Source organism: Myotis yumanensis, unplaced genomic scaffold (genome assembly GCF_028538775.1).
Source record: "Myotis yumanensis isolate MYYU_CA2020_CCGP unplaced genomic scaffold, mMyoYum1.0.hap1 SCAF_20, whole genome shotgun sequence".
Classification (NCBI taxonomy): domain Eukaryota; kingdom Metazoa; phylum Chordata; class Mammalia; order Chiroptera; family Vespertilionidae; genus Myotis; species Myotis yumanensis.
This window is the reverse complement of record NW_027223771.1, coordinates 8,694,738-8,709,811: the sequence shown is the minus strand read 5'-3', so window position 1 is coordinate 8,709,811 and position 15,074 is coordinate 8,694,738. Positions and strand designations below refer to the sequence as shown.

The 15,074-nt window shown below is 63.1% G+C and overlaps 1 protein-coding gene across 2 annotated transcripts in view; it reads right to left on the bottom strand.

The window, feature by feature from the left end:
* The window catches only part of KLF13 (KLF transcription factor 13), a 28,628-nt gene extending 24,696 nt beyond the window's left edge, over nucleotides 1-3,932 (bottom strand). The window contains exon 1 of one of the 2 annotated variants that reach the window (XM_070400694.1): nucleotides 2,930-3,932. In XM_070400694.1, the coding sequence (XP_070256795.1) occupies nucleotides 2,930-3,539 (610 nt within the window). In that variant the 5' untranslated portion in view covers nucleotides 3,540-3,932. The remainder of the gene's footprint in view (nucleotides 1-2,929) is intronic. The other variant, XM_070400695.1, reaches the window with a different exon arrangement.
* Between the last annotated feature and the right edge of the window lie 11,142 nt (nucleotides 3,933-15,074).

Here is a 15,074-nt window from a genome sequence, read left to right as displayed (position 1 = left end):
GAGTTACAAATGCGTGGGTGTCTTTGTTTTCCAGGGTGTTTTGCTATCACATCAACCATGACTCGCCCTGGCCGGTTTGGCTCAGTGGGAAGAGCGTGGGCCTGCGGACGGAAGGGTCCCGGGTTCGATTCCGGTCCAGGGCATGTGACCTCGGTTGCCAGGCCCGATCCCCAGCCCTGGCCGGGGCCTGTGTGAAGGTCCCTCACATCAACGTTTCTGTCTCTATCTCTTTCTCTCCCTTCCACTCTCTCCAAGAATCAATGGAGCCCGGCCGGTGTGGCTCAGTGGTTGAGCGTCAACCTAGGAACCAGGAGGCCACGGTTCCATGGCCGGTCGGGGCACAGGCCCGTGGGGCTGGCTTCACCCCAGTGTGGGTCGTGCAGGAGGCGGCCGATCCATGATTCTCTCTCATCGTGGATGTTTCTCTCTCTCTCCCCCTAACCCTTCCTCTCTGAAATGAATAAAAATATATTTTTTAAAAATTAAAAAATAAAACCCGCAGTGCTCGGCGGCAGGGCAGCACCCGGGACCTGGAAGTATGCAATTCCAAGGGCCCCAGCGGACCCGTGCGCCCCTGCGGTGGAGGCGGCCTGGGGAGTTGTGCACACCTGGGGGGGGGGGGGGGCGGCTCCCGCACTCATCACAGACGGGGTGCGCCTCAGGCTGGGCTGGTTCCATCCTCTTTGGCCAGCTTTGGGGTTCCAGGCACCCCCCCACCCCCAGACCGGCTCCCAGCGCCCTGCCCCAATCCTCCAGCACGGGGTCCGCCCAGGGCTCACAAAGCCTGGACCCAGCAATGGTTGGGGGGGGAGGGGGCCACAGCCAGCCAAGTTCAAAGTCACCCCCAGACTAAAGCCCTCTCCCCTCCCCCCTAACCCCCCTCCCACCCCACCACCTACCCCCACCCCCCGCAGCCAGGCCAGCTCCACCCACGGCAGCGCACCGCCCTTCACCCAGCCCCTCCCCAGTTCTCCAACCCGGTGAGCCACCCAATGGGAGGCGACAGCGAAACCGGCCGCAAAAAAGATTTTCCAACCAGTAAGTTCCCGGCCAAGTGCGGGCCTCGCCCCTCCCCGCCAAAGAGGTCCCCAACCCCAGCCACGCCCCGAGCGCTCACCCCGCCCCTGCATTCAGGGTCCCGGGCGCTCGGATCCTAGCTGGCCCCGCCCTCGCTGCCACACCCACCCTGGCCCTGTTGTCCCCAAGCTAAACCAACACCCTCCCTCCAGGGACCCAGGCCCCATCTGGGTCCACACAGCCTTACTTCGGACACTCAGAGGGCCTAGCCATGGCCCACCTTCACCCTGGGCCCCCCTTCACCCCGGGCTGCCACGCGGTTTTTGGGGGGCCCCATGCCTGGGCCGGGAAACGCGGGGGCAGCCCTCCGAGGGCCCGGTGCTTCTGAAATGCGCGGGTCCTGGACGCTTGCAGACCTCGGATCCGCTCAGTTGACCAATGCAACCGAGAGAGGGCCGCAATTTTAATTTTTTTAAAAAATTATTGATTTCAGAGAGAGGAAGAGAGAGAGAGAGAGAGAGAGAGGCATGGATCGGCTGCCTCCTGCACGCCCCACCCTGGGGATCCAGCCCACAACCCGGGCCTGTGCCCCGACCGGGAATCGAACCTTGGCCTCCTGATTCCTAGGTCTCCAGGCTCAACCCCTGAGCCACGCCGGCCGGGCCTGGGCCGCAATTTTTAAACCAGTATTTTCATCATCTGATGGACTGTTTTATACGTGAGAAGGCGAAACCGCGGGGAACCAGAAAACAGCAGAAGCACACGGGGGTTGTGCTGTCTTTCACTTGCCCCAGATCGGGAGGAAGTGAAGCGTCAGCGGAGGGTGCACGTGAGCTCAGAGGGAAGATGCGGTTCTTGACACCGAACTCGGAGAGAAAAGTTGTCATCCATTTAAATGCGGGGTGGGTTTTGTTGTTGTTGTTGCTACTTTTGTGTTTAAAAAAACAACCAACCTCAGATGAATCAACTCCCAGGTCGAGGGCCCCCGGGATCGGAGAGCGGGCGGCGGTCCCCGGCCCCCAGGCGGCCGCCCCGGGACGCCCACCCCCGCGCAGGTGCCGCGCGCCCGCATCCGTCCCGGGCAGAGCGAGCGCAGGGCCGGGAAGTGGGCAGCGCAGAGCGACGGGCGGGCAGGGGGGCTGGGCCCTCGGTTCTGGAGAGAAAGCGTGGCCTCCCCAAGGAGCCCCTGGAGTCGGGCGTGCCCCCGCCGGCCGGATGGGCGTGGCTCCTACCCGAGCCGCCGACCGGGGACCGGGGACCGCCCCCCGCAAGCTCTGGTTTGGACAAATTAAACCTTAGAGCGCTGGAAAAATTACAGGAAGAGGAGAGCAAAGAATGTGCCGAGTGGCTAGAGGGAGCCCTGTCCCTGCGTGAACTTCGCCCGCCGCGCGCCTCGCCTCGCCCGGCCGGCCCCGCCCCTCCCGAGCGCGCGCCCGGGCGGCGCGGGAGGGACCGGGGAGCCCGGGCACCCCCTTTCCTCGCGGCTCCCGGGTGCCACGGCCTCCCGCATCTCCCCGATGGGTCCGGGTTACCCCCCCCCCGCCGCGGCCCCCACCCAGCTCGCCCGCACCTGCCCGCGCCGGCCTCGGGTCAGGGCGGGGTCCCCGCCCCCAACTCGGATGACGACATCCGCCCCCGCGGCCCCGCCCGAGCGCGCCCGGGGAGGGGGCGTGCCCGGCGGGGGCGCGGTCGCCAGGCGGGTGCGGGCTCCGGGAGCTGGGACACGCCTCGCGGGGCGCGCGGGGCCGACCGCGGGACCGAGTCGGGGGGGTGGGGGAAGAAGGGGTGAGGCCCCGACCGTCCCCGGCCATTTGCGCCCTTGCGCCCGGCCGGCGGCAACGGGGGCGTGGCCCGGCGCCTGGCACGGGCCCCGGTCCGCGCGCGCGGCGGGCGCCCGGGCCGCCCCACTGACCTGTGTGAGTTCTCAGGTGCGCCTTGAGGTGCGAGGATTTGCCGTAAACTTTCTCGCAGCCCGCGTAGTGGCACCTGTGCTTCCGCTGCGGGGACTCCGGGTCGGCGCGACTTCGGCCCCGCCGGCCCCTTTGTCTGAGGCCGGGCTCGCCGCTCCCCGCGGGCCCCGACTCGCGCTCGGGCTCCACGCCCGCCTCGGGCTCCGGCTCGGGCTCGGGCTCGCTCCACGCGGGGCTGAGGGGCGCGGCGGCCGCGCCTTCGCCGCCGGGGGAGGCGGGCGCGGGGGCCGCCGGGGACGCGGCCGGCGGCAGGCGGCAGGGGGTCCGCGCCTTGCGGGCCCCGGCGCCCTCTCTGCGGTCCGTCAGGGCGGGCGCGGGCGCCTGCTGGTTGAGGTCCGCCAGGATGCGCGCCACCACGAAGAGCGAGGCGCTGTCCTTGCCGTCGCGGCGCTCCTCGACGCGGGGCAGCGTGGCGGCGGCGGCGACGGCGGCGGCCGCGCCCTCGGGGCCCGGCTCCGGCCCCCCCTCCCGCGGCCCGTGCACGACCGCGCGGCTGGACATGGACACGAGGCACTCGGCGGCGAAGTGGTCGACATAGGCGGCGGCTGCCATGCTGCGGGCTCCGCTGCTCGTGGCGGCGACTCGTCAGAGGCGCATCCGCACCCACAACCTCCGGGGAGTGAGGGCGAGCGGAGGGGGGGGCGGCGGGGGGGCGGGGGCGCGGCGTGCCCTCTCCGCCGGCGGCACGGGGGCTCCCAGCCGCCTCTGCCGTCACCCGCGCGACTCCGCGTCCGCGAGGCGCCCGCCCGGCCGGGCCCCACAGAGCGAGCGCATGGAGGGGTGGGGGTGGCGAGAAGGAGCGGGGGTCCCCTCGTCCGGCGTCAGGGGCGGCCGGTCCTAAGGGTGCCGAGCGGCGACGTTAGGGACGACGGCGCCAAGTCGCGGCCGCAGCCTCGCCGCGCATTGTGGCAGGCGGGCGGGACCGCCGCCGTGCGCGCCGCGGCTCGGTGTGGGCGGCCCGGCCCCCGGGGGTGGGCGGGGCCGGGGCCACATCTGGACCCGACGTCAGCCCCCAGCCACATCCTGGCGGCGCAGGTTACAGGCGGCGGCGGCGGCCGCGGGGAGCTGCGCGCGCGGAGGGGGCGGGGGATCCGGGAGCGCGCACCCCGCGCCCCCACAGGGGGGCGTGCCCACGGGTTAGGGGCGGTCCCCATTGGGTCTCCACCGGCCCGACCAATCCCGGCCGCTGGGGGAGCCCATACCCCGCCTCGGGGCCGACGCGCGGCCATGGGCGTGCCCCCCGGCCCCGCCGGAGGAGGGGCGCACATTGGAGCCGGGAGTCGGGCACGCCGACGCACGTCACCCGCCCGCGGTGGGCCCACCCTCCCCCGCCTTGGGGACCCCGCGGGGTATTTTCCTGCCAGACCTTTTGTACTGTCACGGCCTGGAACCCCGGTGTGGAGGCGAGCGCTGGAGAGGGGGTGGGGGGGCGCCCCTTTGTCCATCCAGCCCCGCCCGCCAGGGCTGCCGGGGTGCGTGCGCCTCCGCGGCTCCTTCCCCTCCGGAGCGAGGTTTGCACCACGAGGAGGCGTGCCCGCCCGGGCTGGGTGCGGGGCCCTCGGCCGCGCCTGGGGGCGGAACCACTCCCGCCGCACCCACCCCAGAAGGGCTCCTGGGTGGCCGCGCCCGGAGACTCGGGCCGATCGTCCCCTCCGCGCTCGGGCCTTAGTCGCGTCCCGGTCTGGAGCGGGGCAACGGTTGGGGCGGGGCCGCGAGCGCGATCCCGAGGCACCGGGAGCCTCCCCGACTGGCCCCCGGGCGGCCCGGGACCTGGTGCGGGCCGCGCTGCCCTGGAGGCGGGGGCAGCCGGAGCCGGACTGGCCCCGGAGCCGTGGCTGTTAACCTGGCGGCGTGGGGGTCGCGCCCCCCGCCGCCCTTTGCTGACGGGAGCGGACTACGTGCAGGGGCGGTCGGCGCGCCGTTCGGGGAGCGCGGGCCCCTTCCTCCCGCTCCCTCCTCCCAGTCCCAGGCCGGCAGCCAACTTCTCCAGGCCGCCCCTCTCCCACCGCGGTCGGTCGGTGCCAGCGGCGGGGACCCCGCCCACTGCGCGCCACCCACCCGCTCCCCGTGGAAAGGCTCGGCCGCGCCCCGCTCTCCGTCCGCCCCCACCCGCTCCCGGGCCCCGTCAACTTGCCCTTGACTCTCCAAGGCGCCCGCGCGCGCGCACCCCCCTCCGCCCTCGCCATTCTCCTCCGGGCCTGGGCCAGCGCCCGAGGGGCCGGTGCCTAACTTCGCAGCGAGCCCCTTACCGGACCCTGCAGCCCTGGATCATTTTCCTTCTCTACTTTTATTTCTTTGATATGTTTTTATTGATTTCGGAGAGGAAGGGAGAGGGAGAGAGAGAAACATCCATGATGAGAGAGAATCATGGATCGGCTGCCTCCTGCACGCCCCACACTGGGGATCGAGCCCGCAGCCCGGGCCTGTGCCCTTGACCAGAATCCAACCTGGGACCTTTCAGTTTGCAGGCCGACGCTCTATCCACTGAGCCACACCAGCTAGGGCGGGAATTCACTTTTTAATAACTTTTTAAAAATATATTTTTGTTGATTTCGGAGAGGAAGGGAGAGGGAGAGAGAAACATCCATGAGGAGAGAGAATCATGGATCGGCTGCCTCCTGCACGCGCCACACTGGGGATCGAGCCCGCAACCCCGGGCCTGTGCCCTCACAGGGAAGTGAACTGGGACCTCCTGGTTCCTAGATCGACGCTCAACCACCGGGCCCCCCCATCTTTAAAGTGGGAAGACGCCTGTTGTGAGTGGATCATCAGATGATGTCATGCACCAGGGTAGGTCATGTACCAGGGGCAGGTGCATGTGCCAGGCCGTTCGCTTCTCTCCTTCCAGGTCCCGGACACTGTTAATTCCAGGTGGGCCTGGAGGCCTCATCTCACCAGCGGAGGTCGCCCTGATCCGGGGGAGCCCTGCGGCCCTGTCCGTGTCCCTCGCAAGCACGGTGTGTAGATGGGGTGCAGTATCGAGGCTCCTGGATGGGGACCCAGTGGGTAGATGCCCGCAGCTGCCCACCGTCCCACAATGGTTCTAAGCCGCAGTGATGGCGAACCTATGACACGCTAACTCGTTTTTTTGGTTGATTTTTCTTTGTTAAATGGCATTTAAGTATATAAAATAAATATCAGAAATATAAGTCTTTGTTTTGCTATGGTTGCAAAGATCAAAAAATTTCTATATGTGACCCGGCACTAGAGTTAAGTTAGGGTTTTTCAAAATGCTGACACGCCGAGCTCAGAAGGTTCGCCATCACTGGTTTAAGGGAGTGTGTTTCGGGGGACTGGACAAAGCAGCTTTGGCCAATGGCTTTTGATATGCAAATGAAGGGGGCGTTTCCCAGCACCCACCCTCATGTGCTATTTTGTGATGCAAATGTCCTGGGGCCGCCCAGGCAGGGTGGTTCCTAGTCCCCAGAGCTGGCCCGGCCTTGTCCCTGCTGTCACCCCAGCCAGGCTAAGTGAGTGCTGTCCGGCACCCACTGTGCCTGGCCGGGACCTGGCTCTGGGCACCTCTGGGTTCAGCCGGGAGGGACAGCCCGACCAGCGTGGCTCAGTGGTTGAGCATCGGCTGTGAACCAGGAGGTCATGGTTGGATTCCGGGTCGGGGCACATGCCCTGGTTGCAGGCTCCATCTCCCTCTCCCAGTAGGGGGCGTGCAGGAGGCAGCCAGTCCATGATTCTCTGCCATCATTGATGTTTCTATTTCTCTCTCCCTCTCCAAAAATCAATAAAAAGATATTACACACACACACACACACACACACACACAACAAAACAGGATGTTTTTACACCTGAAAAAAAATTATATTACATAATACAATCTGCTTTGTAAACATTGTCTGGGCTGCCCTTATGTTCTTGTTTTACCTAAATGCTTTGCTGGGCCCTAACTGGTTTGGCTCAGTGGATAGAGCATCGGCCTGCAGACTGAAGGGTCCCGGGTTCGATTCTGGTCAAGGGCACATGCCCAGGTTTGTGTGGGCTAGATCCCCAGTGGGGGGCGTGCAGGAGGCAGCTGATCAGTGATTCTCTCTCGACATTGATGTTTCTCTCTCTCACCCTCTCCCCTCTCTGAAATCAATCCATCAATAAGTAAACAAATGCTTTGTTGGGAGCTCTGGCTAGGCAGGCTGAGTAGCCAGTGGTGCCAGGGTGCCCTCCAGGCCCTGCTAGTTGGGGGTACTGCTGGAGGCTGCCCTCTCTCCTGGGGTCCCAGGCCAGCCCAGGTGATTCCTAGAGAGCGTCGGGCCCAGGGCCCGGGAGGGTTGGGCAGGCGCATCCTCCGGCCCCACAGCCTGGCATCTCCGGCCTCCAGGGCTGGCACCGCCGGCCGGCCAGGGCTGCCCCAGACACGTGCGTGTGCCCAGCCAGCTGCCACACAAAGCTGCATTGTGGGCCTCGGCCTGGGGGGCGGGCACGTGACGGCCGAGTGTGGGCGGTGGGCCTGCGGGTGTGCCCACCACCTTCCTCCTGGGCAGGGCTCTGCTTCCTCGCCTTTGACCCCGAGAGGCAGGAGCCTGGCCGGGCACAGCTGTGCAGGGAGCGACCGTGGGGATAGCAGCGAACACAGATGGGAAGCAAGAGGAGAGTTCGTTCTTTTTCCTTTTTAAAAAAATATATTTTATTGATTTTTTACAGAGAGGAAGGGAGAGGGATAGAGAGTCAGAAACATCAATGAGAAATATCGATCAGCTGCCTCCTGCACACCCCCCACTGGGGATGTGCCCACAACCCAGGTACATGCCCTTGACCGGAGTCGAACCCGGGACCCTTCAGTCCGCAGGCCGACGCTCTATCCACTGAGCCACACCGGTCAGGGCGGAGAGTTCATTCTTTATTTATTTATTTTTAATCCTCACCCGAGGGAAAGACAGAGAGAAACATCGGTGTGAGAGAAACATGTCGATTGGTTGCCTCTTGCACGCGCTCTGACCAGGGCCCGGGCCGGGGGAAGAGCCTGCAACCGAGGTCCGTGCCCTTGACCGGAGTCGAACCCGGGACCCTTCAGTCCAAAGGCTGATGCTCTAACCAGTGAGCAACACCGGCCGGGTCCGGAGGTATTTGGTCCCTTTCCCTGTGAGGACATAGAGCAGGCAGGCTCCCCTCGCCGCTCCGTGCCCCCCAGGCCCGAAGGACGCCTTGGTCTGGTAGTTTTAGGATCTTTCCGCTCCAGGGGCTGCCGGCCGCACGCACCCATTGGTGTCGGGAGAGTTTGCCAAAACAAAGCGTTTCTTGTGAAACTGCCGGCTTGGTGGGCGCCTGCCTCAAGCCCCGAATGGTATCAGGTTTCTGCACGAGGAAAACACACACACACACACCCTCAGAGACTCATTAGCAGCTTCTATCCCGGGCCCCACGGTGCCAAGTCCTAACCATTTACGAAGACCGAGGCTTTTTCCCATACGTTCCTGGCAAAACCATTTGGTGGCCAAACCTGACCTGGTCAGATACAAAGACAGGGAAAGGCTAAGGGTGAACATTGGCACATGTTCCTGCAGAAAAGCTTTTTTAAAAATATATATATATTTAATGATGTCAGAGAGGAAGGGAGAGGGAGAGAGAGAGAAACATCAATGATGAGAGAGAATCGTGGATCGGCGGCCTCCTCCACGCCCCTCACTGGGGATCGAGCCCGCAACCCAGGCATGTGCCCTGGTCAAGCATTTAATTAGCTCAGCCCTAATGCCTTGTCAGGGCCAGACCACATGATTTCTGGGGCCTCATACAGCCCGAAGGCCGGATGCTCCCCACCCGACCCCCAGAGAGGGGACAGACATTATTCCAGGTGTCTCACAGCGAGATACCCCATTGCAAATGAAAACCACTGCCCGGCCGGCGTGGCTCAGTGGTTGAGCGTCCACCTAGGAACCAGGAGGTCACGGTTCGATTCCCGGTCAGGGCACAGGCCCGGGTTGCGGGCTCGATCCCCAGTGCGGGGCGTGCAGGAGGCAGCCGATGCGTGATTCTCTCTCATCATGGACGTTTCTCTCTCCCTCTCCCTTCCTCTCTGACATCAATAACAATATATTGAAAAGAGAGCCACTGACATGAACGTGCAGGGTGACCTGACATCGCAGGCTGGGCTGGAGGCCGGGAAGTCCCTGGGAGAAGGCAGGCAGGCAGCAGGGCGGCTGGCGGGGTCGGGGTGCGGGGAGGCGGGTAATTCTTGGTTGTCACCGGGATCTGAGAACAGCGACAGCGCAAACCCCTCATTTCTGTTCGGGCTAATATTAGCTTGGGCGGGATGGGAATAAAGTCCTTTCCCCGAAGATGTTGTTAATACTTGAGGGTGAAGAAGACCAGCTTGAGCCCAGGCTCCTCCGCTCCCCGAGCCACACCAGCTAGGGCTCATCATGGATGTTTCTCTCTCTCCTTCTCTGAAATCAATAAAAATTTTAAAAAGATAAGAAAATGGGACTAAAATTGCTTGTAGCTCTCTCTCCCCGCCTTACATCCCGGCTGCCTCCCCAGAGCCCCCGCTGGTCTGTGTGTCTTAGGCCCTGGGAGGGCGGGGTCTCCAAGCCCAGGCAGGCCTGTGGGTGGTGCAGCCCCGCTCGGGCCTGGGGGGCATCTGATAAGCCTTGTGCCTGGTGCCAGGACAGGTCAGGGCGGGTGGCGCCCCAGGGCAGCAGGCGGGCTCCTGTGAAGACGGCATCCATCCAGCCAGAACCCACAACAGCCTCCTCGTTTTTCCATGGAGCCGGGCGACCCAGGAGGCCATTCAGCAGAGACAGGCTTTGACTCCTGTATGAGCGTTGATTCCGATCCTGCCGGCAGGCAGCGTGGGAGAGCCGCAGGGCACCCACAAACATCTGCTCTGCGCCCCCCCGCCCCCATCAGCCAGGTGCTGATGGTGGGTAGAAGGACAAAGATTACATGGCAAGTCGGCAAAAGGGTGATGCCAAATGGGCAGCTTACGGGTGAGCCGGCTGGAGATTTGCAAAGGCCTGTGGGTGTGCAAAGGCTGGGGGTCTGCAAAGGCCTGTGGGTGTGCAAAGGCTGGGGGTTTGCAAAGGCCTGTGGGTATGCAAAGGCTGGGGGTTTGCAAAGGCCTGTGGGTATGCAAAGGCTGGGGGTCTGCAAAGGCCTGGGGGTCTGCAAAGGCTGGGGGTTTGCAAAGGCCTGTGGGTATGCAAAGGCCTGTGGGTATGCAAAGGCTGGGGGTCTGCAAAGGCCTGTGGGTATGCAAAGGCTGGGGGTTTGCAGAGGCCTCTGGGTGTGCAAAGGCTGGGGGTCTGCAGAGGCCTGTGGGTGTGCAAAGGCTGGGGGTTTGCAGAGGCCTCTGGGTGTGCAAAGGCTGGGGGTTTGCAAAGGCCTGTGGGTGTGCAAAGGCTGGGGGTCCTCAGAGGGCTGGCGCTCTGGTTTCTGCAGGAAAGCTGTTCATCCTTCCATGATCACAGGCAGCTCCCAGTGGGGAGGACAGGCTGCGTTTCCAGGGGAGCTCCAGGGCCCGTGTGCAGCTCCCAGCCAGGTCAGAAGGTGCCTTTTTAATCAGAACAGCACAGCCACGGTCACAGAGCGTGATTCACGTTCCTTACAGTGACAGCTGGTCCCCCAATGTTCTCTTTCTGCCCCCGTCAGCGGGACCAGTCTGGGGGCCCCTCTGCAGGGAGGCGGCTCCTTCTCACTGAGCCCCCAGCTCCTCCACCTGCCCGGCCAGGTGAGGGCGGGAGGAGCAGGGCCCCTGGCTCAGCCCTACCCGGGCGGGCGGCCCTCACCCGAGGGATCCTGCCCCGACCTCACCGAAGGCCATCCCTTCCCCAGCATCCAGATTCCTTTTTTTATTTTTAAAGACTTTATATTGATTTTTCAGAGAGGAAGGGAGAGGGAAGGAGAGAGACACGTCCATGTGAGAGTAAAACATCCTGGGGATGGAGCCCACCACCTGGGCATGTGCCCGGACTGGGAAACGAACCCTGACCTCCTGGTGCGCGGGATGACGCCTCACCACGGAGCCACCCCTGCCGGCCAGGCTGCGATGAGGTCTCCACGTTCCCTCCATCCAGCCCTTCTCCCCCGGCCTCCCCTCCGAGGCCAGGCCTGGCACGCACGCCGCCGGCGGAAGGAGCGGCTGCCAGCTCCGGACCGCGGGGAGCGGGCAGGCGGCGGGGATGGGCGACACACATGGTCTGGGGGCGTTTCGGATACAGTAGGGCGTATTTTTAGCAAGTTGTTCTGACTCAGTGAAAAACCTGAAAGATAGTGTTGATAACCGCGCTGATTATAGCGCACAGATGGCCCTGCTGGGCTCAGACAGACGCCTGGCGCTGGGCGATGGTGCGGGGCCCGGGAGAAGGCGGGCGCCTTGCCCGCGGCAGAAACACGCCCCCGGGGTTGTCCTCCGTGTTTACCGGTCGGGGCTCGGGCAAGAGGCGACCGATCGGCGTGTTTCTCTCGCGTCGATATTTCCGTCTTTTCCTCGCTCTTCCGCTGTCTCTGAAAAATCAGTGGGAAAAATATCCTCAGGTGAGGATTAATTTCAACAAATAAAATACAGAAACATCCATGATGAGAGAGCACCCTGGACCGGCTGCCTCCTGCACGCCCCCTGCTGGGGATCGAGCCAGCGACCCGGGCCCGGGCCCTGACCGGGACTGGAGCGGTGACCTGGGGTTTTTCCGCGACATCACGGATGATGTGGGAGGACGCCCAGGGAGCCCAGCCACATCCTGCCCGCCAGCCCTGTTCCTGCCGCTCCCACCGGGACCAGATGGGCACCGACACCCCCCCCACACACACACACCCCCTCCCGTGCGACCCCCACGGAGGCCTAGACATGCTGTCATGGCCTCGGGTGCCAGCACAGACGAGGTCTGACGGCCACCTGTGGCCTGCTCCCCCGTGGGCTCCGTCTTTGCAGTTCACGGGCTGTGTGTGTTTCCCCCTCGGGGTCCGGTACCCTCAGCGTCAGAGCCCTAAGCCTTTGGCTCAGTGGATAGAGCATCGGCCTGCAGACTGAAGGGTCCCGGGTTCGATTCCCGATCAAGGGCACAGGCCCAGGTTCTGGGCTCGATCCCCAGTGGGGGGGGGGGGGGGGGGGCGTGCAGGAGGCAGCCGGTCCATGATTCTCTCTCATCACTGATGTTTCTATCTCCTTCTCTGAAATCAATAAAAAAAATCTTTTTAAAAAAATTAAAAAGAGAATTGCAAACAGGGTTGGGCTCTGTGGTGTGTGTGCCCGGGGCCCAGGGAGTCCCCAGGGGGTCCCCCACCACTCCCCCGTCTCCTCCTCCCCTCCCCCCAGCACCTGGAGCTCCCTCGAAGGCCTCTGGGGACCCATCTGCCCTGCTTGTTTGGGTGAGGAGAGCCCTGTATTTATAGCTGAGAGCAGGCGTGCCAAGCGGGTACCCAAGCAACAGCTGGGCAGAGGCTCCAAACGCCTCACACGCCATGGGGGTGGGGTGGGGTGGGGTGGCAGGGAGGCGGGCCTCCCCCCTCTGTCTTGGGGACGCTGCCTCCAAGATAACCCTTCCCTGGGCTCCAGGGGAGGGTGGGAGAACACAGCACAATTGTCCCTGGCCATGTGCTGGGGTCGGGGGCACAAGGGGTGGGGGGACAGCGGGGAGAGCCCCACAGACCTGAGGCCTGGGGAGAGGGGGGCGATCAAAACAGCCCTTTGTCCGGGGCCTGGCCGGCCGCACACAGGGCTTGTGTTTCTCGGGGATGACAATGGGGTGAAACATTAGAGGGGCATCAATTATTCACAGTCCCCCGCCAGGTCAGAGCGCAGCAGCCCGGCCCACCCCGCCCCCACGCAGAGCGGGGGAGGACGGGAAACCGGGGGCGCTCCATGCCAAGAGGGAGGCTGATGATGGGGTTCAGGCAGACTCCGGGCCTCAGCCCGAGCCCCCTGCACCCCCAGGTCTCAGCGGCCCGCCCCCATCGGATCTAACCTCCTTGCACCCTCCTCTTCTCTGCATCCGGGTGGCACTGAAGATGATGCACCATCAGAGAGGAAGGGAGAGGGAGAGAGAGAGAGAAACATCCATGAGGAGAGGGAACCATGGATCGGCCGCCTCCTGCACGCCGCCTGCTGGGGATCGAGCCCGCAACCCGGGCAGGTGCCCTTGACCGGGAATCCAACCTGGGGCCCTTCAGTCTGCAGGGTGGCTGACGCTCAACCACTGAGCCACCCCGTGGGCCATTTTTAAGTGGGTAATTTTGTATGGCCCTCGAGTGACGTTATAAATATCCAAATGGCACTTGGCAGAAAAAAACCTCCCTCCCCTGCTCTAGGGTGAGGGGTAAAAGTCCAATTGTGCCTGTTAAGACCCCCAAAGAGTGAGTCCCTTGCTCCCCTCCCAGAAATGGTGGTGAGTGTGGCCCGGCCGGCGTGGCTCCGTGGTTGAGCGTCAACCTATGAACCAGAAGGTCAGGGTTCCATTCCCGGTCAAGGGCACAGGCCCCGGTTGCAGGCTCCGTCCCCAGGAGGGGGCATGCAGGAGGCAGCCGGTCCGTGATTCTCTCTCCTCATGGATGTTTCTCTCTCTCGCCCACTCCCTTCCTCTGTGAAGTCAATCATAAAAATATATTAAAAAATAAACAAGAAATGGTGATGAGCAGGAATCGTATTGTGGGCAAAGGCTGGTCCCCCGTCTGTCATCGCAGTAGCATCCTCTCGCTCCGGACGCTGGGACGTGGTCCCGGGGGGCCCCGTGGGGGAGGGCCGGGTGCAGCCCCCGGGAGGTGTCTGGCCACGGCCCCCGGTGGCCCCCGCGAAGGGTTCGTGTTCGGGGCAGGAAGTGGCCGCCTCTGACCAGGCCGCCTGACATGATTTCAGCTGCACGGAGGCCCTTGCAAGGCAGACCAAATAAACACTCGCAACCAAAAAAAGGCGAAACGGGGTCACTGGGAACAGAGAGGAGAGCAGCTCCTGGACCTGGAGGGCGGGGCCAGGCTTTCCAGAGAAGGCCAGCGAGAGAGAGAGAGAGAGAGAGAGAGAGAGAGAGAGAGAGAGAGAGGGCCTGTGTGTGGGGGCCCAGGCGCAGCCCTGCGTCAGGAGGGAACTGTCTTCTGTTAAATAAAATGCGATCCGACCCTCAGCTCTCCTCCACCATTCGATCCGTGGCCTCTGCTGCTCTCAGACCCGATCTTTCAAGGGCTTGCTTTTCTTTTCTTTTTTTAAAATATATTTTATTGATTTTTTTACAGAGAGGAAGGGAGAGAGATAGTCAGAAACATCGATGAGAGAGAAACATCGATCAGCTGCCTCCTGCACACCCCCCACTGGGGATGTGCCCGCAACCAAGGTACATGCCCTTGATCGGAATCGAACCTGGGACCCTTGAGTCCGCAGGCCGGCGCTCTATCCACTAAGCCAAACTGGTTAGGGCTGCTTTTCTTTGTTTCTTTTTAAATATATCTTTTGCATTGATTTCAGAGAGGAAGGGAGAAGGAGAGAGAGAGAAACATCCATGATGAGAGAGAATCATGGACTGGCTGCCTCCTGTAGGACCCCTACTGGGGATCAAGCCTGAAACCCAGGCCTGTGCCCTGACTGGGAATCGAACCGTGACCTCCTGGTTCATAGGTCTACGCTCAACCACTGAGCCCCGCTGGTTGGACTCCATTGATTTTTAATATTTTTACTGATTTTTTTACAGAGAGGAAGGGAGAGGGATAGAGAGTTAGAAACATCGATCAGCTGCCTCCTGCACACCCCCTACCGGGGATGTGCCCGCAACCAAGGTACATGCCCTTGACCGGAATCGAACCTGGGACCTTTCAGTCCGCAGGCCGACGCTCCATCCACTGAGCCAAACCGGTCAGGGCTCCATTGATTTTTAGAGAGAGTGGAAGGGAGAGGGAGAGAGAGAGAAACGTTGATGTGAGAGAGACACATCGATTGGTTGCCGCCCCCACGCACCCCGGCCAGGGGCGGGGATCCAGCCTGCAACGGAGGAATGTGCCCTTGAATGGAATGCAACCCAGGACCCTTCGGTCCACAGGCTGACGCTCTATCCACGGATCCAAACCGGCCAGAGCGCCATGGGGATTCTTGGTTGGCTGATCCCACTTGTAAGGGAGTGTCAGGATGGTGGTTCTCAAAGTGGGGTCCGTGGACCCCTGGGGGTT